This window comes from Geotrypetes seraphini, chromosome 6 (assembly GCF_902459505.1).
Source record: "Geotrypetes seraphini chromosome 6, aGeoSer1.1, whole genome shotgun sequence".
In the NCBI taxonomy this organism is placed as follows: Eukaryota; Metazoa; Chordata; class Amphibia; order Gymnophiona; family Dermophiidae; genus Geotrypetes; species Geotrypetes seraphini.
Genome location: NC_047089.1, coordinates 206,869,389 through 206,896,915, shown reverse-complemented (window position 1 = coordinate 206,896,915; position 27,527 = coordinate 206,869,389). Strand labels below are relative to the sequence as shown.

Genomic DNA, 27,527 nt, shown 5'->3' with positions numbered 1-27,527 from the left:
CAGACCTGGATCAGATTAGTCGCTTAACACGGGATTAGGTAGTAACTCTGCTATTTTTTTACCGTTATTTATCTGTTTAAAGGAAATAAGAAAAGCCCTGTTTGCAATCTCACGCAAAGTTCAATTCGTTCATTTTATTTAAGAAATCTATAAATAAATTATAGAATTTTTCGATGAATGAACAGCCATGAATTCGAACTGTGGTAAATGTAGTGTTTGAAAGATAGAGATGTCATCGAATAGTTATTAAAGCCGAGGACTGGCGAGAAGCACTGGCAAAATAACCGAGTTCTACACATGGCTGTGAAGGGATTCGATCACGGTGCTGCAGCACAGCAAGGGGAGGGACCTCAACACAGCTGAGCCGCAGGGCCTCTCGGGAATCGTAGTTCCCTCCCTCTTTACAGAGCGTTGAGTCAGACTACAACCCCCAGGATACCAGGAGAGGGGCAGCCCTTTTCCCCTTCTAGCGCTGTAATGCGGGGCGGAGCTGGAGTTCTAGCGCCGTTTCCTGTGCGGGTTCATTTCCTGGGTTTAAGGGGGCGGTGCGATCTGCTGCCTCCTGCCATGGGCCCTTTCTGCAGTCTCGGAGCGGGCAGAGCTTGGCCGCAAGTGTTGGGCTCTGGGTGCAAATCCGCTTAAGTCTTCCTTTGAATCGGGGGTGGCTCCGCTGATGGTGGGGAGATTATTGGATTATTTTTTGTTTCTCCCTACCCCGGCTCTGATGTTTTCTTAAAGCCCGGCTTTGGCATGTCTCTGTTTGCCCCCCCTCTCCTAGACTCCTAGCTAACATTAGCCAGCTGCTTTTTTTTTGCTGGGGGGTGGGCGGATATTCCTTGAGGGTTCCCAAACATCAACTGGCAAGTTTGCATTTTTTTTTTTTTTTTTTAATGCAGAAGGCGATTTGGGGGTTCTGGAATCCAAGGACGAGACGGAACTGAAGCGGGGGGGATAAGGAACCCCCCGAGCCCCCCCTCCCACGCCGGAGCCAGCCATGAAGAAGTTTTTTGACTCTCGCCGGGAGCAGGGCGGGTCCGGGCCCGGTTCCGGGGGTGGTGGAGGGGGGACCAGTACCTCTGGCTTAGGTACCGGCTACATCGGCCGGGTGTTCAGCATCGGTAGGCATCAGGTTACCGTGGACGAAGTGCTGGCAGAAGGTAAGAGGCAACAGCAGCAGCAGCAGCGGTGGTATTGCTGCTCTGTTCGTCATTTGGTGGTGGTTTGTGGGAGCTTGCGCTAGTATCTTTAAGATCTGGGAATGAGGAGAGAGGGCATCCTCGGCACTTTTGTATCGCAACACAATGAAACAAGAGAATTTTGTCAGGCTTTTGAAGGGGTTTGCAGAAGGAAAATATTGTATAGGCCGGGGACATGAGACAGCAGGAAATGGTGAACTTTTCTTCCTTCTATTTTTGTGAATGGCAAGGCTGGAGGATGTAGGAATTCAGTTAAAAGCAGGCGAAAATATTTGTGTGTGCGCTTTTTATAAGCATTGTTGGCCTACCCAGTGAGGTGTTTCGTGGTGGTGGCGTGTCAGTGGTTTTGAGGGGAAGAGGTGGTCTGGCAAATTCTGTTGAGCAAACTCCGGGCGATCTCTTCCCCCCCCCCCCCCCAGTTCACACAGTGAGTAGGGGTTGTGCCTGGGTAGTTGTTTTGGGATCTCTTCCAGTGGTTTGTCAGTATCTCCTTGTGGTCCAAGGAAACTGTTTGTTAACCTTAACATTGACCTTCAGAATATGTTTGTAACAGCGCTGCTTGTGTGGCACTAGGCTATGTAGTGATCAAAAGAAAAAAAATTAGACTTTTGCACGTTTTTGTACTATATGGTGGATGTATGAGGAGATTCACATTTCCTGCATGGCTAAGTCTGTGTGTAGTAGTAACGGGTGCTTATCTTGTACTGCATTTGACATCTAGCAAGGTCTCAGTTTAGAAGGAAAGATCTAAGCTTAAAAGTGTAGTCTTTTTTTTTTTAACACTTGGAAATGCTAAAACACTTAGAAATAAATAATAAACTCCATTGTGTCCTGATTTTAAAGGCAATTTCTTTAAAGTACATTTATATCTAATGCTAGCGATAAATATGAGAACAGAATGGAAAGAAGGAAAACAGGGATGTAGCCCAGAGAGGAGTAGGATCTCTCTCCCTGGGAGATGAAACCAGCTAGTATTCATTTCATTTTTTCTGACTGCGGCTTTCCTAAGTAAGGGCTTACACACGTTTCCCAGCTTGTGTCCTCAGTGTGGTCCTGTCTGACACAAATAGCCCTTGTCCAGGTGTTTGAGGAGGAGGGGAGAGTAGGGAGCGGATGGGGTTTCTGGCAAACTGCCTGGAAAGATGGCCTTGCGCTTGGGGAGGGAGAGGAGAATGGCTAGAAGATGAATCTGACTCTAAGCTCACTTCTGCCAAACAGATTGCTGATTCAGTGGTTTCTGGCAGTCGCTGCTTGCACATCTGAAAGTCGCTCTTTGCAGCTGCATTGCCTTTATGACTGGTGAAGGTATTGACCCTGGGGGAGTGAAACTGGGTGTGAAGTGAGACACGAGTTGGCCTCTCCCTGGAAAAGGGTGAATACAAGTAGTAATACTCATTCTGGAAAGCTGGGAGAGTTGTAACATGTGGGGGTGGGGGCTTCGCTGTATCCTACCTAGACTGTTTGGGAGAGCATAACCATATGGAAGCCTTGGCGATAACAGGTTTTTCCCAACTATACCTCATCTGTTAGGGGCCTTTTTCACTTCTTATTTTAGTGTATTTTTTTTTCTGGGAACTTGTCAGTGTTTGTTATAATGGGAACAAAAACTGAAGAGAATTAGTGTGTGTGGAATTGGGGGAGGGGAGGTGAGGTGATAACTAATTTCTTCAGCTAAATAACAGTTTACTTTGGTGTCCAGAAGGCAGGCCATTAAAAATGGATATACTACTGGTAACAGTTTAGGATCCCTAGAATAGAAGTTCCCAAACTTTTTAATGTAAAGGGCCACATAATTTTCAATGTCAACAGGGCTTGATGAACAGTATTTTTAATGATCTGCTTATTCCCCCCTTCTTTAACTCTCTTTTTGATGTCTGTCGTCTTCCAATGTCTCCTTTTTTTCCACCTTTCTTCCCCTAACATCTCCCTCTTCCTTTCACCCCACCCAGTGTCCACTCTTCCTCATGTGTTCTTAAGCTAAGCCATGCTGTGTGAGGCCAGGTTCCACAAGTAGCCTGCAGATACCAGAGTAGATCAAATTTCTCACAGTTGATCTGAAACAACATGATGGCTTTTGCTGGTCTTTTCATCTAGCCATCTCCGTTCTGTTCTCCATACTCTCTTGTTTCTTCTCCTCTGCTTGGGCTATCAGTCCCAATCCTGACCCTTTAAACTCTTACCCCACTGGTTCAAATTGCCAGTTTGCCACCTATTCCTCCTCTCTTTCTCATGTACCCTGTGGAAAGTCTTCTGCCTCCAACATAAGAACATAAGAACATAAGAGGTTGCCGCCGCTGAGACAGACCATAGGTCCATCCTGCCCAGCGGTCCGCTCCCGCGGCGGCCCATCAGGCCCATTGCCTGATTAATGGTCCATACCTATCTATACCCCTCAATCCCTTTTTCTTCTAGGAATCTATCCAAGCCTTCTTTGAAGCCACTTAATGTTTTCTTGTCTACAACAGCCTCTGGAAGTGCGTTCCATGTATCCACCACCCTCTGAGTGAAGAAGAACTTCCTAGCGTTTGTTCTAAACCTGTCCCCTTTCGTTTGCCTACATTCATCTTTTGCTCTCATACTTACCAACTCCCAGAGCAAGAAGTTGGAATTTCCTCCCAAAGACTCGAATTGGACAGAGGGCAGTACCTGAAGTACTGAAGGGGAGAGAGTGGCACAGTGGTTAAAGCTATAGCCTCAGCACCCTGAGGTTGTGGGTTCAAACCCACGCTGCTCCCTGTGACCCTGGGCAGGTCACTTAATCCCCCCATTGCTCCAGGTACACTAACTAGATATATTGTGAGCCCACCAGGACAGACAGGGAAAATGCTTGAGTACCTGAATAAATTAATGTAAACCGTTCTGAGCTCCCCTGGGAGAGCGGTATTGAAAATTGAATGAATAAATATAAATAAATAAATACAATAAATGAAATAATGTTTTCTCCCATGCACCTTGCCTGATTGTCCGTGGTTGTGGTATCAGGCTACTATGCTCACCTTCTTGTAGATTTCAACCTCTTCTTCCACCTCAGTCTCGCTGCTTCTCTTCCTCTGAAGCTCATTCCTATCTGTCTGTTCACTACTGCTCTGGGTAGCAATTGCTTATTGACCTCTAAGCCCCTCTCTTTCTTTCTCGCTGTTTTTTTGACTCCTGGCTTTCCTTTCTTGAAGCATGCTCTCCAGCCCTCATTCTTGGGGATTTAACATTCATTCTAAACATTCCCCCCCTTCTCATGCTTCTAAGTTTCATGTTTTAACCTTCTTACTCAGTCTCCAGATACGCTCCACGATCCCTACTCACCAGAACGGCCATTACCTTGATCTTGTCAACTTCTCCCTCTAATTTTTCCATCTTTAGTTCTTCCCCTCTCTGACCATCTAATAACTTTCACACACTTAATCCCCCCCATTCCTTTTCGGTCTTCACCAATTCATTTAGGAATCTTCAGGCTATTTGACCCTTGCACTCTCCACCAGTACTTCATCTGTTCTCAAACACTGTGTTACCCAACTCTGTCAATGAAGCTATCTTTTCCTATTATACTGTTCTCTCCTCTGCTTTAGACATGCTCGCTCTTCCTAGTTCCCTGTTCTTCCCATTTCCCATGCACCAGTAGAACCCATTCTTATGTTCTTATAAATTCCCGTGCTGACTTCATACATTTCAGATTCTTGCTGACCTTCTTCCGGGCTGTTCTTGCACCTGCTAAAGAGTACCATGTCCAGCTGGCAAATACTCATGCCTTCAACCCTCTCTGTCTTGTTGCCACGCTGAGCTCCCCCAAAGTTCCTCCACCTCCATCTTGCCTTTCTGCTCAGATTATGGCAAAGAACCCTGTGACACTGTTCACAAGGTTTCATGTTGAGTTCTCCACTGGGTCACCTCTATCTCCCCTTCCCCCCCTTCATTCTCATAACCTTCTATCAACCTCTGCCATCCTTTCTTCCTTTTTTAAAATTAGAGGAAGCTACACACTCGTATGTCTGACCAGAGCTGCACATGATATGGTCACACCAGGGACCTTTCCAGAAGCATAATGATGTTTCTTGTTGTGTTCTCTGTTCTTTTCAAATAACTTCTAAATATTCTAATTGCTTTTTTTTTTTTTTGCAGCTGTGAGACCCTGGTCTGAAAATGTCACAATTTTCACAATAACTGCAAGATCTTTTTTCTTGAGTGGCGACTCCCAACAAAGAGCGCAACATTGTGTACCTGTGCTTGGGATTATTTTTCGCCATATGCATCACTTTGCACTTTTCCACATGAAACCCTCTGCCTGTTAGATGGGTGGTCTCCTTGTCTCGTCAGATCTTCTGCCCGCTGTTCCTAGTCTCACAATCTGCTATTTAAGCAGCTTTGAATAATTTGTCATTGTTTGCACCAGATCATTTACACAGATCCCAGTATAGATTCTTGGGCACTATGTCTCCCCTGACCTTTTCCATTTGGAAAACTAACCAGTTAAGTCTTCCAATTCCCTCCCCCCCTTTTTTTATAACCATTTATCAGCTTATGATATTACACTGCTTATTTCGTGACTTTAATTTCCTAAGGAGTCTTACATGGGGAAGTTTCTTAAATGTCAAAGACACTATATCCACCAGCTCACCTTGATCCAAATGTTTGTTTTCATCTTCAGAAAAAAAATTAAATTGGTAAGACAGGACTTTCTTTTACTAAACTGATGCAGGCTCATTCTTATTTAGGCCTATTTATATAGTCAGTCACTTTTAGAATAGCTTCTACTATTTAGCCTGGCACTGATTTCAGGCCCACTGGTATGTAGTTTCCAGGTAGACCCCTGGAGTTGGTTTTAAAAACTGATGTTTCCTGTGTCTCCCTACTCAGCTGTGACCCCAGTTGCAGCTTTGGTCTTCTTCTCTAGTGTAGTTCTAGCAGCATCTCTGTTTCCTCCAGCATTGATCGTTCTCCTCCCTCAGTGACTTCATTTGCTTTCTTGCTCTTGTGCCGGCATGTAGTCATCGCTTGAGTGTGACACAGTGGTTAAAGCTACAGCCTCAGTACCCTGAGGTTGTGGGTTCAAACCCACGCTGCTCCCTGTGACCCAGGGCAAGTCACTTAATCCCCTCATTGTCCCGGGTACATTAGATAGATTGTGAGCCCACCAAGACAGGCAGGGAAAAATACTTGAGTTCTTGAATAATTTCATGTCAACCATTCTGAGCTCCCCTGGGAGAACGGTATAGAAAATTGAATAAATAAATAGTCTATTTTGGGCTGTATTATCGATGTTCAGGGGAGACAGTTCTGGAAAATATCACCGCAGCTGTGTTCTTGAAACTGGTGAAAATCAGATCAATAAGTTTTCATGTTTGCAAAACTTTGCCAATACAGTGGTGCCTCACACAACGAACTTAATCCGTTCCAGGAGCAAGTTTGTTATGTGAAACGTTCGTTGTGTGAAACGCGTTTTCCCATAACAATACATGTTAAAAAAAATAATTCGTTCTGTAGCATAAAATATGCTAAGATGACATAAAAAAGATAAATTTTTGGTTATTATTTTTATTTAGATACATCTAAAAACATAATTGTTTTTTAAAACAACACACATTTTTTAAATTTAAAGACAGACTAAGTAGAGTCTAATTTTACAGTGAGAGGGCAGAGTCTCAGCGGCAAAAACTGGGACTTAACTGTTCATTTTTTTTTTTTTTCTACCGTGTTTCCCCGATGATAAGGCAGGGCCATCAAATAAGACAGCCCCCCCTTTTTAGAAAAAAATGTAAAATAAGGCACCCCCCCGCAAATAAGCCACCCCATGTGCCTCAGGCCCCGCCCCCAGGAGGGACCTAAGGCTCCCGGGCCTATTCTGATTGGCCCAGGCGCCTTAGGCCCCACCAGTAGGCGGAGCTTTGGGACGGATGGGCCAATCCGGCCTCATTCCGTCGTTGGCTGCCTGCCGGACAGGCGGGTTTGGCTCCCGTCTGTCCGGCCAACTACAGAAAGGTACGGGGAAGGGGGTTGGGGGTGTCGTGGGGGTCGGCCAGGGGGGTCGCGGGTCGGCTGGGGGGGCGGTCGGAGGTTCTTGGGGGGGGGGCGGTCGTTGGGGGGAGGGGGGGTTTGCGTCGAGGGCAGGAGGGCCTGGGATCCCTCCTGCCCGTAATGTAGTGCAGGGTGGGGTTAGGGGGTCGCCTTGGCCAGGAGGACTTGGGCTCCCTCCTGGCCCGATATTGTGTGGGGAGTTGGGGAATCGGCGGGGCAAGAGGGCTTGGGCTCCTTTTTGCCCCGATCGTGTCGGGGAGTCGGGGGGGGGCAAGAGGGAACCAGGCGGAGAGAGGGCAGTTAAGCGCAGTGCCTGCGCGGAAGGATGCAGCTCGGGCGACTTCGTTGTGTGAAACGAAGTTCGTTGTACGGATCAAGACATAAAGTTCGTTGTGCGCAGCGTTCGCTGTGCGAGGCGTCCGTTATGCGAGGCACCACTGTATATCAGTTTAAAGCGATAATACAGGACCCTACACATCCTGTTCTATAGTAAATTGAAAATATCTAGAAATTTGTAACTTAATGTGTTCAATTAGGAAAACAAGTACTCTATGATTGAAGAGATTAGTCTTACATAGGTAAGAGGCTTACTGGAACTTGAGCCTTTTATTTTTTTTTTTTTTGTTTGAAATAATTTTTATTAATCAGAAAAGCATTGTACAGCCAAGATAAAACATTTCAAGACAAGCAGGACTGGGATTAGGCATGAACATCAAGTCAAAACAGACTACGCCAGGCCCTGAGAAGGGCCGAACACTCCAGTGGAAAAGTCACCCCTTCCCAGACCGCATAGTCAGAAGGCAAATGAACACGCCATCTGGGCAGTACAAGCCAACCTTTTAGTGAACAGAACCCCAGAAAAAAAAAAAAAACAAAAAAAACAAAAAAAAACCCAAAATCCAGCCAGCGCAGACACACCACAACTACCATACATCAAGCGCACCCCAATCACTCCGACACACGCATACACTTATCAACCCACACCCATCAGGCGAGTAAACAGATAGGGAACTAACCCCCCCCCCCCATCCCCCCAGTCCAGTGAGAATACTGTGGCAAAACACATAGCCATTCACAGAGAGCCAATTTCCAATATAGTGGCATCCCATAGAGAGCGATACAAGCGCCGGGACGCTGACGAAGGGTCCGGGTGGACGCGGAGCTCCCATCGAGCCACCTCGAGCAGGGACCGCTTCCACACTAGCACCTCGGGCTCAGTTACATCCATCCAGAGGTGGAGCACCCCACGTTTGGCCACCAATAGGGCGGTATATAGAAAACGCCAGTGCTCCAGACTGAGGCCCTGGTCCAGCACCTCCCCCTCACACCCCAGAAGAATGAGTAAGTATGACCATTGAAAAGGCAACTGCACAATCCTAGCCAGGAATTCCAGCACCCCATTCCAGTAAGGTTCCAACTGCGGGCACTCCAATAGCATGTGAACAAGGGTGCCACGCATACGCTGACATTTAACACAGAGATCAGATTCCCAAAGGCCCGCCCTCTTTCCCCGTACCCTAGTAAAGTATGTGCGATGTAATATTTTGAACTGTATTTCCTGCAAAGAGATGTGTCTCGCCCCCCGAGGGATGCAGGAAAAGCACGCTACCAATGTGTCAACCCCAACCTGCTCCCCGAGCTCCTCCGTCCACTGGGAAGCCAGGCCAAGGAGTCGGGGGTCTGGTCGTTCCTCCCGGGCCATCCCGTACCAATTAGAAAGAGAATTCATAGAGGCGGGAAGAGAGAGAAAGATGTGGTCAACCTTCAGGAGGTTACCTCCAATAGGGGCACTTTTACGGTGGGTATCATAAAAATGGCGTAGCTGCAAATAAGCAAAAAGAGGCATGTCAGGGAGAGACCAGTGACGGCGAAGGTCAGCGAGGGTGGGGAATGTCCCATCTCCAAGTGTCAATGGTACAACATGGCCCAAGCAGAAACGAGCTCCAAATCTGGCCTCAAGGCCTCGCGCCGCACCGACGCCTGGTAGGAACGCAGGGTTACCCCTAACAAATTGGAAAGCCCAGTTGTCCCGCGATCCACCCCCTATCCGGCATCGCCACCAGAGCAGCGCGCGACGCAGCGGATCCAGCCAGAGAGAATTACAGCCCGCTCTAGGGCGACGCCACCCAGGAGCGGCAAGACAAGCTAACGCGCAGTACGGAGTTGCCCAGGAATCGAACAGTCCCGATGGAGCAAAACGGGAGCCCGACACGTATAGTTCATGTACCCAGCGCATCAAGGCCGCGACATTATATAGCCGAAGATCTGGGAGCGCTAACCCACCCTGGGCTCTGCTCTGTGTAAGTCTCCAGAACCCCACACGTGCCCTCCTATTCCGCCAGATAAAAGAGCCGACGAAGGACCTGTAATTCCTCTCCTCGGTCGCGCGCAGCCACAAGGGTATCATCTGCAAAGGATACAAAATTTTTGGTAGCAGAACCATTTTCACTAAGGCAATGCGACCGTAGAGCGACAGAGGGAGGTCACCCCATCGATGGCAAGCGTCCCGAAGTTGGGCAAGGCGATCAACAATGTTGCTGCGATAAACCGCAGCCCAATCTGCGCTAAGAAAAATCCCAAGGTATTTAAGTTCTCCCTCCGCCCACCGAAAAGGAAAAGAGGGCAGAGCTCTTGAAGCACAAGGCGCAGAGACCGGGAGCGCCTCAGACTTACTGAAGTTGATACACAGTCCGGAGAAGGTCCCAAAAGAGTCAATGAAGGCAGTGATACGAGGGATAGAAACCCGGGCATTCCCGACAAAAAGTAGCATGTCATCCGCAAACATGGTGATCTTGCAGACCTCCGCCCCCACTCGAATGCCCTCTACGCCCGGGGCATCTCGTATCTTAGCCGCCAGCGGTTCAAGCGAAAGTATAAACAGCAACGGCGACAAGGGGCACCCCTGCCGGGTCCCTCTCCGCAAAGAAAAGGATGCCGTGCGTTGGCGGTTAATGAGGAGTTGGGCTGTAGGAGCCGTATACAAACGGACCACCCACTCTAGGAAAGAGCCCGTGATCCCGAAGCGGCCCAAAACCCAGAAAAGGTAAGGCCAAACAACCTTATCGAAGGCCTTCTCCGCGTCTAAACTGGCCAGCAAGTCGTCGCCCGATCGTCCCCTTCCCTCCCTTAAAGCTACCAGCGCCTTAATGATGTTGGCCGAAGAAAAACGGCCAGGCACAAATCCTACTTGGTTAGGATGCACGAGCAGAGGGACAACCTGAGCAAGGCGCTTAGCCAAGATAGTCGTAAGGATTTTCATATCCTGGTTCAGCAGGGATATGGGTCTGTAGGAGCCCACCAAGGTGGGGTCCTTGCCCGGTTTAGGAAGCACCACTACGTGAGCATGACTCTGTTCAGGGAGTATTCTATCCGAGGTTTGCATGTCACCAAACATGGCGCAGAGAGCAGGACCCACATGATGCTGTAAGATCTTGTAGAACTCGGGCCCCATACCATCCGGTCCAGCGGCCTTAGCGAGTTTAAGACGTCCTATTGCTGCGGAGACCTCTTGGCAAGTAATAGGAGCATTAAGAAGGTCTCGATGTGCTTCCGAAACAGCAGGGAGATTCAGGTCACGAAAGAAAGTGTCACGTTCCTCAGTATTATACACGCCCGCACTATAAAGATCTGTATAGAAACGAACAAATTGATTCTGGATAGCTATCTCCGTCCGATGCGACACATTCAAAGGATCCCGTATATGAGAAATGCGTGCGGCGCGACGGTGCGGGCGCACTAGATTGGCCAGAAGCTTCCCCGCCCGATTACCCCACCTATAAAGCTGAAACTTATACACATCAAGATGAGTCAAAGCCCGTGCAGAAAGGATGGCATCAATTTGCTTACGCAGCCGGAGGTACGACTGTCGAGCTTCCTCGGAGCTGTGCCTTAGATGATATAACCTGCACTCCCTCATCTGTTTCGCCAACGTCGTGAGTTCCGCATCCCTGAGCTTGCGCTTGCGAATAGAGTAGGCTATTATGCAGCCACGGAGATAGGCCTTCGCCGCTTCCCAAAATATGGTGTCCGAAACCTCGGTCCCTTCGTTCGTCAGCTTATACTTAGACCATTCCTCGATAAGATGGGTATGGAATTCCTCGTCAAGGTACAGGGAGGGATTAAGACGCCAAATAAGGTCCCCCTGGGAGCTACTTCCCCACTTTAAAGTCAATGTCACGGCAGCGTGATCACTAAAAGGGACATCCAATATGTGGGTGCGCACCACCCGCCCGACAGATCGAGAGGGGAGTAAGAAATAGTCCAGTCGAGAATGGCAGTGATGAACCCCAGAGAAGAAGGTGAAATCCACCTCCCCAGGATGGTACACCCTCCACACGTCCTGCAGGTCAAGTTCTCCCATTAGAAAATTCACCCCCCTACGTTCATTGTCCGCCGCCACTGGTCTCGGAGGCTTGCAGTCGATGGAGGGGTCACTAGTGATGTTGAAATCCCCTCCCACCAGGAGTTCATAACTCGGCAGTGCTATTAAGTGGGCCCCTAGCATGGAGAAGAAAGAAGGAGTGTAAACATTGGGAGCGTAGACATTGCAAAGTACCACAGATCTATCATTCAGTGTGCCCACCCAGATGATGAAGCGACCCTGAGGGTCCCTGATAACTCTGTGTGTGACCACCGCCACTGCCTTATGTATGAGGATAGCCACCCCCCTCTGTCTAGAAGAGTAAGAGGAGGCCACTACTTCCCCCACCCAATCACGCTGTAATTTCTGGTGTTCACATGCCGTGAGGTGGGTCTCCTGTAGAAAAGCCACAGAGACCTTTTCCCTCTTCAAGAACGATAGAACCTTTGTGCGCTTTACTGGTGAATTGATGCCCGCTACGTTCAGCGTGAGACACACCAAGTCAGCCATAACCATGTGAGGAACTTAGCGCCACTGCAGTGTCCCAACTAGTCGTCACTGAGTCCCTGAGGGTCTGAGCCTTTTATTAACATATTAAATTGTACTTAATAGTGTCCCTATTTCCTACAAAATTAACGGGACAATCTCTGTTCTTCAAAATACAGTATAACCTTGGTTCCAGAAGCATGCTTGTAATCCAAAGCCGTATATTAAAGCAAATTTCCCCTTAGGAAATCATGGAATCTCAGACGATTTGTTCCACAACCCAAAAACTTTAATACAAAAATATTATACGTACTTGTATTGCAAGACCTCGCTCATTTAGAACAGTCGCTACACTCCTGCAGCGTCGGCAAGAGAAGAACCATCGGCTCAGTTATGATGATGTGATGTGTGTATACTGTATGTTACATTACATTAGGGATTTCTATTCCGCCATTACCTTGCGGTTCAAGGCGGCTTACAAAAGATTTATAAACAGGGTTACATTGGGAGAACAATAGATTTGCTAGAGTGCTAAAGAGTAGATCTTTTGTTATTTCTTTGGTAGTTAAGAACAAGGAGGCTTAACAGAAGATTTATGAACTGGGGTTTCAGTGGAAGCAAAATTGCCCTTGTTATGATAGTAAAGGGTAGATCCTTTATCAATTTTAGCATTGTTGAGAGTACGTGAGGTTAGGGCTGTTTCAGGAATTTCTTGAAAAGTATAGTTTTCAGATCTTTTCTGAATGTCTTGTAGTCTGGGGTGGACATCAGAAGGTTGGAGATCTGGTTGTCCAGTGTTGCTGCTTGAGTGGCCAGGAGGCCGTCGTGTAGTTTTGATCGTTTTACTTCTTTGATCGGGGGGGGGGTGGTGGCGGCATGAAAGGGGGATGCGTTTTTCTGTGTAGGTTGTGGATGCAAGGATTAGGCGGTTGTTCAGGTAGGACGGGCTGTCTCCGTTAAGTGTTTTAAATAACATGCACAGTGTTCTCCCCAGAAATGTTTTCCAGCTGGGTGGCATGAAAAAGTAGCCGGGTGGGGCAGGATGAGGAAATTTGGTGGTGGGGAAAATTAACCCCCTCTTTTACTAAGGTGCGCTAGCATTTTTAGCGCGCGCAAACCCCTGCGCTACGTGGGAAAACTAACACCAGCTCAATGCTGGCATTAGCATCTAGCGCGCGTGGCAATTCCTATGCGCGCTAAGCGCATGCTAAAACCACTATTGTAACTTAGTAAAAGGAGCCCTAAATGTGTACTATTTTTATTAGTTAATTATTATTATTATTTTCCAATTCTCAATATGACTTCCTTTTTTAAGGTTTGACACTTGTGCCAGAATATTTTTACTAAATTTAAGAAGTATTTGCCCTTTTTCAAATGGTATAGAGGTTAAAAAAAGGGAGAGGCGTTAATGAAGTCATTAGGTTCAATCTAAACATTTATTTCTGCATGAATTTAAACAACTAAAAAAAAAGTTAAATATAGCTCATCCAGTCATACAAGAAATGGCTTTACAGCAGGGGTGCCCACACTTTTTGGGCTTGCGAGCTACTTTTAAAATGACCAAGTCAAAATGATCTACCAACAATAAAATTTAAAAAAAAAACACAAAGCACACTGTACGCAGAGAAAATGTTAATTATCATTTATATTCCGCGGGTTTACAAAGAGGTCAAGGCAGACAATTCTATGCAATGTCACTTCAGGAACAACTATACAAAAATAGACAAATATACCCCCTCCTTTTTTACTAAATTGCAATAGTGGTTATTAGAGCAGGGAGATGCACTGAATGCCCTGTGCTGCTCTCGATGCTCATAGGCTCCCTGCACTAAAAACCGCTATTGCGGTTTAGTAAAAGGGGGCCATAGTGCAAAATATAGACAGCAGATATAAATTCTCTAAAAAGACACATTTTGATCACTAAACTGAAAATAAAATCATTTTTCCTACCTTTTTGTCTGGTGATTTCATGAGTCTGTGTTTGCACTTCCTTCTTCTGACTATAAATCCAATATTTTTTTATTTCTGCCCCTCCCCTTTTCTTTCTGTCTCTCTTTCTTTCTCTCTCCCCCTGCCCCCCCCCAAGCCATCACGCCAATTTCTCCATTCCCCGATTCTTTCCCTACCCCCTAAGCCACCATGCCAATTTCTCCCTGCTTCCACGAGCTAGGCCAGGAATGTACAAGCGCCGGACTCACAAGACTTCACCTCTGATGTCAATTCTAACGTCGGAGAGGAAGTTCCATTCCAGGCCAGCCAGGAAGTGATTGGCTGGCCCAGAACTTCCTCTCTGATGTCAGAAGTGAAGTCTTGTGAGTCCAGCGCTTCTACGTGCCTGGCCTGGCTCAGGGAGGCAGAAAGAAAAAGATTGCCAAGGCAATGCGATCTACTCACATTGCCTTTGCGATCTACTGGTCGATCGCGCTCGACCATTTGGCCACCCCTGCTGTTATAGTATCCTGTCCTGACCTGAGGAAAGGGGTTTAGTCCATAAAAAACTGCCTTATTTCCATTTCCTATTTATAAATGCTACTTGATTCTACGTAAAGCAACAAAAAAATTTTTTTCTACCTTTTGTCGTTTCTACTTTAATCATCTTGTCTTCACTCTTCTTTCTAGCCAGCATCTGTTTGCTCTGTCTTCCATGCAGCATCAGCCCCTTCCATCCACTGTCCGCCCTCTCCCCGTTCCATATGGCATCTTCCCTCTTTTTATGCTCCTTCAATAAACTGTCTATCCTGTGCCCCTTCTCCTTTGTACATGATTGATTTCAGCTCTGCCACCTCTCCATTTTTCTCTCTCTGTCACCACCCCATCCCCTATGCTCTGGCATCTCTCTCTTCTCCTTTCTTTCCTTCACACCCCACAGTCTGGTATCTTCCCTTCCCTGATTCTCTGGCATCTCACTCCTTTCCTTTTCTTCCATCTTTCCCTCCCCCTCCATGCTCTGACATATCCTCCTTCCTTTCCCCCTTCCTTTTCCCTTGGTCTGGCGTACTTTCCTCCTTCCCTCCATGCCCTGGCATCTCTTCCTCCCTTCCCTCCAAACCCTGGCATCTCGTTTCATTCCCTCCCTCATCTTCTTTCTCCCTCCCGTTGGGTGCAGCAAGTCTCTCCCCCTCTGCTCCCTTTCCTCCTTCTGTCACCCAAGACCTGGCGTCATGAACTAGCATTCACAATTCGCTGCTGTTGCCAGCTTCGGGCCTTCTTCTCTGTCGGGTCCTGCCTTCATGGAAACAGAAGTAGGCAGGACCCGGCAGAGAGGAAGGCCTGAAGCTGGCAACAGCAGTGAATTGTAAATGCTGTTGCTAGCCAAAGAAGTTCATGACGCCAGGCTGAGCACCCGGGGAAGACTGCTACTCTCCCCCCCATGACCCTTCTATCTCTCCCTCCCTCCCATCACGAGACTCTAAACAGCACTGCTCTACTCCTGCCGTGATTCCCTCTGGCACGTCACTGATGAGGGAAGGAGGGAGAGATAGGAGGGTCGGATCGGGTTGGGGGGCGCCCGGGATGATGTTGAGGCTGCTGCTGCTGCCAGCGAATCCAGCAAGGGTGAGGCCCCAAAGCACAGCACTGGTGGGCCCCCCTGACCATTTCGGGCCCTAGGCCTGTGCCTACTGGGCCTATCCTTTAATCTGGCCCTGCTTCCCCCCCCCATATGCCCTGACATCTCTCTCTTCCACTCCATGGTATGGTATCTCCTTTCCCTCCCTCCCATGGTCTTTGCATCTCTTTCCTCCTTTTCCTGATCTTCCTTCTCCCTCCTTCCCTCTCTCTCCCCAATTGGGTGCAGCAGTATTTCTCTTCCCCCTCCCCCCATTGGGTACAGCAGTATCATCAGCATTTCTCTTCCCCCCCCAATTGGGTACAGCAGAAGCAGCATTTCTCTTCCCTCTCCCCCCTAATTGGGTGCAGCAGCATGACTCTTCCCCCTCCCCCTATTGGGTACAGCAGCAGCATCATCAGCATTTCTCTTAACCCCTCAATTGGGTACATTAGAAGCACCAGCATTTCTCTTCCCCCTCCCCCTCTAATTGGGTACAGCAGCATTTCTCCTCCCATTCCCCCCCTCCCCGTCTCACACACCCGGCAGATTTGCTACAGACAAAGGCAAGTTGCAAGTTTCCCTTGGTCGCTGACCTATCTCCCAAAGGGCAGCGGCAGAGGGAAGCTTACAGCTTGTTGCTTTTGCTTACTTCGGGCCTTTCTCGTTGCCGGGTCCTGCCTTCGCGGAAACAGAAAGTAGGCAGGACCCGGCAGCGAGAAAGGCCTGAAGTAAGCAAGAGCAAGTAAGCTTCCCTCCATGGCTGGCCTATCTTCCGCATGCTCTGTGGCTCTAATGGTCCATGCCGGCTTCTCTTCTCTAACCCCTCCCCCCCCCCAACGTAACTTCCGGTTTCGGAGGGAAGCCGGGTTCGAGTCGCTTACTGGGGTTTTTTTTTTTTGTTTAAAGTCCGGCGGGTCTTTCGGCGGCTCTTCAGGCTGCGCGTTAAGCAGTGGTGGCAGCAGGATTCGGCAGATGACAGCCGGGCGGGCATCTAAATTTGCTGGGCGTTGCGCCCGGCTGAAAAGCGCTGGGGAGAACACTGATGCAGTAGAATTTGAATTGTATTCTTTCTTGGATTGGTAGCCAATGTGAGTTGATGTAGGCTTCTGTGATATGGTCATGTTTTCTCAGTGAGTAGATGAGTCTTAAAGCTGTATTTTGGATTGTTTGTAGTTGTTTGGTCATAGAGGCTGGGCATGGGAGGAAGAGGATGCTGCAATAGTCCAGCAGACCTAGGATTAGGGATTGTACTATAAGCTGGAATTGTGTTCTTTCAAAGAATTTCCGGATTTGTCTCAGATTTCTCATGATAGCGAAGGATTTCTGTATTGTATTGTTTATTTGTGGTTGCATGGTACAGCATCTTTCTATAGTTATTCCTAGTAGTTTTATGATGGTTTGGATGGGATAGTTGATTGAGTTGAGTTCTAGGTTGGCTGTGGTTTGGATTTTGTCATTTTCGAAGAGAATGAATTTGGTTTTGTCAGGGTTGAGTTTAAGTTTGTGATCTTTCATCCAGGTCGTAATCGTTTCTAGTGTTCGATGTAGTATTTTTGTCATGTGGGACTTTGGCTGATCATAAGGTATGAGAATGGTAATATCATCCGCGTAACTGTGGGTGGTTATGCCTAGATTGTCTAGATGTGTTCCGAGAGAGGCAGTGTATAGGTTGAAGAGGGTTGGGGATAGTGGGGATCCCTGTGGTACTATGCAGAGGTTTGACCAAGGTTCTGATTTTTCGTTGTTTGATTTTACACTGTAGGTTCTGGATTTTAGGAAGCCTTCAAACCAAGAGTATACTTTGTCTGAGATACCTATTGCATCCAATATTTGCAGAAGGATATTATGGTCTACTAGATCAAATGCTGCAGTCAGGTCCAGTTGTATGAGAAGTATTTTTTTTCCTGTGCTTAGTTGTTGTCTGATTGTGTCCATGAGGGAGCCTAGAAGTGTCTCTGTGCTGAAGTTGGTTCTGAAACCAGATTGCATGGGGTGGAGTAGGTTATGGTCATCCAGATAGTTGGTGAGGAGTTTGGCAACTAGGCCTTCTGTGAGTTTGACGTATAGTGGTATTGAGGCAATAGGTCTGAAGTTGGATGGTTGGTCTGGTGGTCCTTTTGGGTCTTTTTGGATTGGGGTGATGATGATTTCGCTGAGGGTTGAGGGGAAAATGCCGTCTTTGAGTGTGGCTTGGATCCATTGTAAAAGTAGAGTACGGAATTTTACACTGGAGGTAGTAAAGAGATATGATGGGCAGTGGTTGAGGTCACATGAGGCGTGGATGTATTTTTTGTAGAGTTTGTTGAGTTCGGATCATTGTATAATGGGGAAATGAGACCATGTTCTGTCTGCTGCGGTTGAATCTTTGTCTGTGGGGTGAGTTGTGATTACGTTAATGTGGGAAGGGGTACAATTGAGGGTGGCTCTGGCGTTAGTGATTTTGTTCTTGAAGTGCTCTGCTAGGAGGGTAGCTGAAGGTGGAGGGGTATTATTAGTGGTAGTGTAGGGTTTGGTATCTGTGAGATCTTTTAAGATTTGGAATAGTTTTTTGGAGTCTTGGGTTTCTGTGCCTATAAGATTTGTGTAATGAGTTTTCCTCTTGTCCTTTAGTAGAAGTTTGTATTGTTTGTTGATTTTTTTCCAAGCGATTTTTGTTTGATCTAAGTTTTTTTTTCTCCATTTTCTTTCAAGTCTGCTACACTGTCTTTTGAGTTGGAGTAGTTCATTGCCAAACCATTGGTCTGATTTCCTGCTGGTTCTGGTTTTGGTTTGAATTGGGGCTAGATCATCAAGGATGTTGGTTGATATATTTTTCCAGTGAGAGATGAAGTCTTTAGGGTCGCAGTCTTTGATTGTTTCATCTACTTTTGTCCAGAAAATTGTTGGCTCAATATGTTTACGTGAGGTGTATGTTATTTTTTTGGAATGGGGTGTAGTTTTGGACTTGGTCCAGTTGAGGTTGAAGTTGTATGTGTAGTGGTCTGACCAGAGGGAGGGGGACCAGGTTCCGTTGGGGGTTAAGATTTCTGGGGTGGATCTGTTCTTGTATTGCAAAATTTTGCTTGTTTAGAACAGTCACTACAATCTTGCGGTGTCAGAGAGAGAACCATTGGCTTGGTTGTGATGTGTGTATACTGTATGTACTCGTATTGCAAGGCTTTGCTTGTTTAGAACAGTCACTACACACTTGCAGCGTCAGAGAGAGAGAAGAACCATCGGCTCAATTGCGATGTATGAATACTGTATGTACTTGTATTGCAAGACATTGCTTGTATATCAAGTTAAAATTTAATCAAATGTTTTGCTTGTCTTGCAAAATACTTGCAATCCAAGGTTTTATTGTACTTTGAAGGTGGTAATAAAGGATCCCATTGCATGTACCTTTATGTGCAGTATATCCTTATGGGGGGAGGCAGGTTCAAAGGTTCAAGGCAGATTGATCAAAATTGCTACTCAGTAAGATTCTGAACTGATACTGTATTTCTCTTACAGTTTCACTTTATCTACACAGCCCACACAGAAGCTATGGGCAGGAAATAAAAGCCATCCTTGACAAAAGAAAATTAGTATGATGTAAGAATATTTACTAACCTGAAGATCCTGCATATTCAGATACTGTATAGTCATGTGAAAAAAATTAGGACATCCCATGAAATATTCAGTTCCATCTATCTAAGTCTAACCAAGAAAAAAGTCTTCAAAGACTTCAGCAGATCCAGAACACTGCAGCTAGCTTGATCTTCGCAAAAAGTAAATTTGATCATGTTTCCCCGCTTCTGTCAAAACTTCACTGGCTTCCAGTAATTTCTAGGGTTCACTTTAAATGTGCCTGCCTAACATTCAAGATCCTACATGGCATTCTTCATCCCCTAATTCCTCAATCTTGGAATTCTACGAGACCTGACACTACTAGATCCACCCAAAAACTTTAACTATCCTTCCCCTCGTTAAAAGGCGTCATATTTGCAGGAAAATTAGTGAAATCTCTTTTCTTCAAAATCACTGAACTTTGGAATAACCTTCCTGCCCTGCTGCAGAATCTGGGCTCCTTCCAGTTATTCCGAAAGCATCTGAAAACTTGACTATTCTCAAAAATGTAATTCTCACTACCTTTTTTTATAATCACTAATTTTTTTATTATGCCTTTCCTTCCTTATATTAAAGTTCCTATAAACTGTGCCGAGCTCTTATCGTTATGGAGAGGATGCGGTATATATACTTAAGGTTTAGTTCATTTCTTTCTTAAGAAATGTTCACATATCGATGTCAAATCTTTTTTTTTTTTTTATCTCTGGAAAAGAAAGTGATGTAATTGCAGATAAATAACAAAATTGTCCTTGATTTATTCAGGAAGCCAAAGTTATCCACAAAAATGTGTATTCTAACTGAAGAATAAATTAGGACACCCTAATAGCTAGTGTTACACCCTTTGGCTGAAGTAACTGCAGTGAGATGTTTCTTGTAGCCATCCACCAGTCTCTGACATTGGTCTGAGGAAAGTTTAGCCCACTCCTCAATGCAGAATTCTTTCAGCTGTGAGATGTTTGAGGGGTTTCTTGCATGTACAGCCCGTTTCAAATCACCCCACAGCATCTCAATGGGATTAAGATCAGGGCTTTGACTTGGCCACTCCAGGACTCTCCATTTCTTAGTTTTCAGCCAGTCCTTGGTGGATTTACTGGTATGTTTTGGGTCATTGTCATGTTGCAGGGTCCAGTTCCACTTCAGCTTTAATTTTCTTACAAATGGTCTCAACATGTTCCTCAAACACCCTCTGATACATGGTAGAATTCATGGTGGATTCTATGACGGTGAGCTGGCCAGGTCCTGCTGCAGCAAAGCATCCCCAAATCATGACGCTTTCACCGCCATGCTTCACAGTTGATATGAAGTTCTTTTCCTGAAATGCTGTATTTGGTGTACGCCAAACATCTCCTCTTTTCTGGTCTCCAAATAATTCAGTTTTAGACTCATTTGTCCATAGAACACTATTCCAGAAGTCCTGGTGTTTGTCTACATTCTCTCTGGCAAACTTCAGTCTGACTTGTTTCTCTAAGCGAGCAAAGGTTTCCTCTTTGCACACCTCCCATGTAAGTAAAATTTGTGCAGTCTCTTTCTGATTGTAGAGCCTGCTGTAGGTCTTGTGATGACATTTTTGAGTTTTGGGAGACTTCTTTTGGCATCTTGCGGTCTGCTCTGGGGGGTCAACTTGCTTGGATGGCCAGACCTGGGCATGTTGGCAGTTTGGAAAGTTCTCCACTTGTACACTATTTTCCAGACCGTGGAATGGCTAATGTCAAATTCTTTTGAGATCTTTTTAAATCCCTTTCCAGACTTATAAGCTGCTACAATCTTCTTTCTGAAGACCTCAGACAGCTCTTTTGATCTTACCATGGTGTTCACTCTCACCGCAACAGTCATGAGCACACCAAACTAAATGTCTGAGTTTTAAGTAGGGCAAACCTCCTTCAAAATGCTAAGTAACGATGTTCTAATCATTTGCACCTGATGTGATACACCTGTGTGTGATTTGAACCACTTTAAGTGGGAGGATATGTGGGGGTGTCCTAATTTATTCCTCAGTTAGAATACATATTTTTGTGGATATCTTTTGTATCATGAGTAAATCAAGGAAAATTTTTGTTGTTTACCTGCAATTATATCACTTTTCCAGAGATAAATAAAAAAAGACTTGACATCGATATGTGAACATTTGTTAAGAAAGAACTGAATATTTAATGGGGTGTCCTAATTTTTTCACATGACTGTATGTTCTTTTCAATATTAAAGCAGGAGCAATTCTCATGATGCTCTTATTTGGGTAACCAGGCCTTGCATTTCTTGCACCATTTGGATCAAGATAATTTAATTGGAATCCTTGGGGTTTGCTACCATGATGGGTTTCCTGTTCTACAGTTTCTTCCACAGATATCAGAAATAAATAGAAGGCACATTAAAAAGCAGACACTTATTTCTCAGAACTGTAGGAAGATTTACACTGCTCATTTTTCATTTCTGTCTATTTCTCCTCATACCACAAATCCTCTGGTTCATTGACCTCTCTCTTTTTGCACTTTTAAGAGTCACAAAGAAGACAGTCCCTGCTCAAAAGAGCTTACAATCTATTCTAAACAGAAAAGACAGACAAACGGGATGTCTTGGATACAGTTATGGGGAATGGTTAATCTGCTGGCTGGGTTGGTGGGCAGAGAGGAGTAGGGTTATGGATTGAAGGCTGTATCAAAAAGGTAAGTTTTCAGTATGCTTTTAAACAAAGTAAGGGAAGGAGATTGGCAGACAAACTCGGGTAATTTATTAGTTGTTCTCAAACCTATCCTGGGGAGGTTCTCCAGCCAGTCGGGGGTTTCAGGATATCCACAATGAATAGTCATGAAAGAGATTTGCATGTAGTGTGTGTTTTTTCCTGCCTATTCATTGTGGATATCCTGAAACACTGACTGATTGGGGTGCCCCTAAGATAGGTTTGGGAACCACTTCCATAAGCAGTTGTTTGTATAGTGCAGGGATGGGCAACTCCGATCCTTGAAGGCCGGAATCCAGTCGGGTTTTCAGAATTTCACCAATGAATATGCATGAGATCTATTTGTATGCACTGCTTTCATTGCATATTCATTAGAGAAATCCTGAGAACCCGACTGGATTCCACCCCTCAAGGACCAGAGTTGCCTACCCCTGGTATAGTAGTTGATCAAGTTCAGTGGCATAGTAGGGGCGTTGGCACCTATTCTCGTTCTCGACACCCTGTGCTTTGCGTGTGCGCTCTTTTCCTCATACCTCTTTAATTTTCTCTGTATGAGCAGCGTTACAAACTTGCTACCTGCGTCGGTTGTTGCCTCTCTCCGACGTCACTTCTGGGCCCCGTGCCTAGTAAATGATGTTAGAGGAATAGCCGACATGATGCGGGGCAGCAAGTTTGTGATGTTGCTCACGCCTGGAAAATTAAAAAGGTACGGGGGAAAGGAAGGGGGGGGGCATGCTCATGGAAGGAGTGGGGGGAGGGGCACATTCACTCTCACTACTCCAGTAGTCAAGTCCCATGTTTATTGCATACGTGTGGCTTGCATATAGAGGTAGATTCAAGAAAAAGGGTGCTTAAAGTTAGGTGCCCCGATAGAACATACTTAAATGTGAATTCCATAATTGCAATTTTGCATGTAATTGCTATCTCTTATAATAAAACCCTAAGCGGTGCATGCACACTCTTATCGGCGTGCTTCCATGATCCGTAGGTCTGTGGCCGGCAAGAGTGCGCATGTGCGCTTACTATGGCCCCACGCGCGGCAGAGAAATTTTAAAACGCGGCACTCCCTGCTCTCCAGCAATGGCATTTTCTGCACGGCGGTTTCACCAGATTAAAAAAAGAGACTAGGCGGTGGAGATAATAGGGGAAGCCGAAGAAGTCAGCTGTTTGCCTGGCGTCTTTCCCTTGCTGGCAAAGGCACGGACATTGAAGAAAAGGTTGCCCCCCCCCAAAAAAAAAACAACCCACCAATGTGCACACCGCTGCCGCTCTCAAGATAAATTGGGCCTCACACTCGCGGTCTGGCCGGCTAACTTTCAACCCGCGGCAGCAGCTGCTATCACGAACCGTACCTGACCCCAAAGTAAATCGCTGCAAGACGGAAGTTCCTCTTCAACAGGATACACGAGCTAAAGAGGTATGTACGCTCTTTTGACCTGAACAAAGCGCCGGAAAGTTTTGAGACACAACTCCCGTCGGGGTAATAGCATGCGCGTTCGAAGGTTGTGAATGCCCTGGATTAGAACATCTGAAATGCTGCTTAATTACAGACTCAGATTTGCATACCAACGAGTGTCCAGTGCCGGTTTAACCTACACAAGTCACTCTGTGCCAATTTACTTTTTAGTACTTTCTCTGTGCCAGTTTGGAGTTGCTCTCTGCAAGTTTCGTGATAAAGAAAAAAAAAGGTAGGTGGGGGAAGGGACATATTCCCCCAACAGCCCCCTGACTTCTCCACACACACACACACACATAAGGACAGAGGACTAGGGAGAGAAAGTGCAAGAAAAAAAAAAGAGGAGACATTGACAGACTGATATAAATATGTCACACATACTGAAACAGAGTTAGGTAGCAGGGAAAGACACTCACAGAAGGACAGGGGGCTAAAGAGACAGATTGAAAAAAAAAAAAAATTCAGTACATTTTATAAACTATTAAGATTGCACATCTATTCTAGCACCTGTTAATCTAACGGGCTTAAACACTAGTTATAGAATATTAGCGCAAGTGTCCACTTACGTGCATAACTTTAGGCGTAAGCACTTCTTCCCCCCCTTTTTATGAAGCCATGATAGACTTTTATCGCCAGCCGCAGTGATATTAGCTTCGACACTCATAGGAGTTCTGTGAGCATCGGAGCTAATAACCATTGAGGCTGGCGATGATAAAAAGCCTTACACGCTTCCACAAAAGACGGGGTGGGGGGGTTAAACAGCTCAAGACTGGCATATGTCCTTGTTCCTAACTGGCGCCAGTTACACACATAAGTAACAGTATTCTATAATAACCTTTGTGCGCAAATTTTGGGAACGCCCCTGACCCCATCCATGTTCACACACTGTTAGAAGCTGTATGTGACGGATTTTGTACGCATAATGCATACAATAACAACTGTTTAGTTCATTTTATATCCCGTCCTCCCCAGAGGGTTACAAGGTAACGTACATAATAATTGAACAAAATGAAATACAGAAACTTAAGGCAGTAGGGACTAAAGAGAGATTCATCTAATACAGTCATTCAGCATAAATTGGCAACCCCAGTGAGGTTTTTCAGCATACAGATGGATCATCATACATTAGCAATTCAGAGATAACTTAGTTCCGCATACAGCAGTGTATCGCAAACCGTGTGCCACAGCAGATTCCAGATGTGCTGTGAGATGCCGGCAGAGGAGAGGCGCCGGCTGACTGCTTACAGGACACGCCTCTCGTGGTGAGAGGCGTGTCCTGTAGGCAGGCAGCCGGCACCGATGAATCTCCTCTTCCCACACCTCCCCTCCTTCAGGATCCCCCCCCCCCGGCGAAGTGACAGGTTCAGGGTGGTGGCTGGAGGACCTCCACGCATGCGTGATGTCATCTTGTCGACGTCCGCTTACTTGCCTTCTGGCTGTGGCGCCGGATTTAGTGTGTAGCGGCGCCGAAAAGTTTGCGGGATACTGACATATAATATCTTCAAGCATTCACAGAGAGAGTTTAGTTCAACATACATGAGGAATGCATTAGTTTGTAAGTTATATACCGGATGGTTACTTAAGCTCAAGAATGAAGATTAGTGGGTTAGATGCTCTGGTAGTTGTGCACATAACTGCAAATTGGTGCCAATTAAGGCAATTTATGGCCTATTATAGCTCATTAATCCCAATTAGCTCTTCATTATTAAATTTAATTTATGTACATGGGCTTAAGTGTAAGTTTGGGTGCTCAACTCTAAAGAATTTGAGGGATAGGCCCGGATTCTGTAATTGGCGCCTAAAAAAGATGGCACCTAAAGTTAGGCACCTATTTCATGTCGGTCACGCAGAACTTCATGTCGGCCCATTACAGAATCGTGCCTGTAATGTAGGCCAGAGTTTTAAAAGGCCTACATTATAGGCGCGTAAATCCTTTAGAGAATCATCCCTACATCTTTCTCCACCTCTAAACATGCTTACTTTGGTGTTTGTTGCATGGTGCCTATCAGCGCCTGACATCTATCTTTTGTTGAATTGCGCCTAAGAAGATAGGTGCTTATCTCCCAATTACATTTTTTTTTTTTTTTTTACCAATTATGAGCTTGCCTACCCCTGAGTTAGGCTAAAAACTTGTGTTGAAAAACCTTACACTGGCAAATTGTAACCCGTTAATAGTATATTATGTATGTTTTCCCCAAAGAGCTCAGAACGGGTTAACATATTAAATAAATAATAAGTACCAGAGCCCAAGTTAAGCTTTGGACAATGTTTATTAAAGTGCATGGAATAGATCAGGGAAGATAATTCTGGTCCTCGAGAGCTGGAACCAGGTCAGGTTTTCAGGATATCCACAATAAATATGCATGAGAGGCATGGAGGCAGTGCATGCAAATCCATCTCATACATATTCATTATGGATATCCTGAAAATCTGACCTGGCTCCGACTCTCGAGGACTGGAATTGCTTACCCCTGCCCTAGGTGCCACAGTCAGATTGTGAGCCTGCCCGGACAGATAGGGGAAAATACTTCCGAGTAACTGATTACTATTCAGTGTATTGTAAACCACTTTGGGTGAATCTCTTCATGAAAAAGCGGTTAATAAATGTGTGTGACCAATCGGATCCCTTTGAGAGTTTGATGCCTCCCCCTTTAAAGAGGACTTCAGAGAAACAGCTTAAATGTGAAGCAAAAGAGAGGAACTGGAGCAGTTTTGAGTCTATGTCTTCTTTGGGTACCATTGACTCATGCTCGAGTCCTAGCGGTGTGATGAATTACAGATCTACAAATAAATCGATTTTTTGCTAATCCGGTAAAGGTCCTCCAGTGTCAGCCCCCGTGGTTGTTTTCAACATGTCCAGTCATCTGATTGCAGGTCGCTCTCTTCGCCCAAGTCTGCTAGAGGCCGGAAATGCTGTTTGCACTCCCCAGGTTTTATTGTCCTGCCACAGGACAAAGTCCAACCAGCTGCAGGAGTCTTGGAGGAAATTGGAACCTCTTCGGGCTCTGATGTCTTTTTATTGTACCAAGAATTATTTCCCAAAGGCCATGGTTGTCCAGAAGGTCTCAAGATCCTATAGGTCCTCCCCTCAAAGCTGACTCTTGCACTGGGTAATTCACCAAACTGGGCTTTCTGCTTTTTCTTAACTTTATTAATAATGTTTCTTAGATGCTTATCTCTTTGTAGGAGGTGAAAGGGTGAACCGTTCTAAAAGAATTAGTTCTGCTTGTGTGCTTTTGGATGTTGGCACATATATTATCCAGGTCTGGATTTACTGCCTGTTCACTCACCGTTACAAGATTCACTGCATACACACAATTTTCTCTTTGCCTTTTTTTTCCCACCAGTATGGATCAGTTATAAAACTTCAGTCTTCAGTTTAAAAAAAAAATTAAATGTGTTTTTATAATATATCTGCATATTTGGAATCGGCCTGTACCTGTAGAATGTTGAAGCCTTCCCTGAATTATATTTTGTTATGGATGGGGCTGCATGAAAATTGGTATGTATTTTGGTGGACTGTATTCTTGAACAGGAACATGAAAGAAATGCCTAGAATTAAAATTTATAGCTGGTCTTCCCAGTTAAGGAGATGACAAAGCACTTCCCCCGTTTCTGATCTGTACTATGTTTTTCAGCCATATGAGTGCAATGGATATTTCATTTTTCCATGTTTATTTCTTTTTGTTACCTTTTTCCTTTTTTAATTCCTAGAAGCAGGCATGGATTGCAAAATACCAGCTTCTATGCTCAGGTAGATGAGCATTTGCTTTTTGGTCTTTGTGGCCCTCTTTTATGCTAAGCGGTGGTAGAGGGCCTAAATGATTATGAGGGGAATTCATCAAAGGGTGTTAAACGTGTTAGCTTGCGCAGTCATGTTGCATACGCTAGCCGCTAAAGATGCCCATAAAATATGAGTGTCTTGAACAGTTAGCGAGCGCTAATTCATTTGCATGCAGTAATGTGCATAATGCCCTTTGATGAATTCTCTCCTATATGGCTCCTGTATGTTGGGGGAATAGTACTACTGCTTAATATTTTTGAAGCCCTTAGCTCTGTGTTTGATCAGATTGCTGTTTATTTGCTAAAGGATAATCCCAGTCCTAAATCCCACCTATAATCTGAAGGGTTCAAGGCCAATCAAACCTAATATCCTGTTTCCAACAGTGGCCAATCCAGGTTACAAGTACCTGGCAAGATCCCAAAAGAGT

The 27,527-nt window shown here is 45.6% G+C and overlaps 1 protein-coding gene across 14 annotated transcripts in view; it reads left to right on the top strand.

Annotated features, from left to right (window-relative positions):
• The first annotated feature begins 507 nt into the window (after positions 1–507).
• Positions 508–27,527, top strand: part of AAK1 (AP2 associated kinase 1) — a 151,662-nt gene continuing 124,642 nt past the window's right edge. For 4 of the 14 annotated variants that reach the window (XM_033947975.1, XM_033947976.1, XM_033947978.1 and 1 more), the window contains exons 1-2: positions 509–676; positions 897–1,157. In XM_033947975.1, the coding sequence (XP_033803866.1) occupies positions 995–1,157 (163 nt within the window). In that variant the 5' untranslated portion in view covers positions 509–676; positions 897–994. Of the gene's footprint in view, positions 677–896; positions 1,158–22,874; positions 23,278–27,527 lie in introns of those variants that run through there. The other 10 variants (XM_033947983.1, XM_033947982.1, XM_033947979.1 and 7 more) reach the window with 5 other exon arrangements.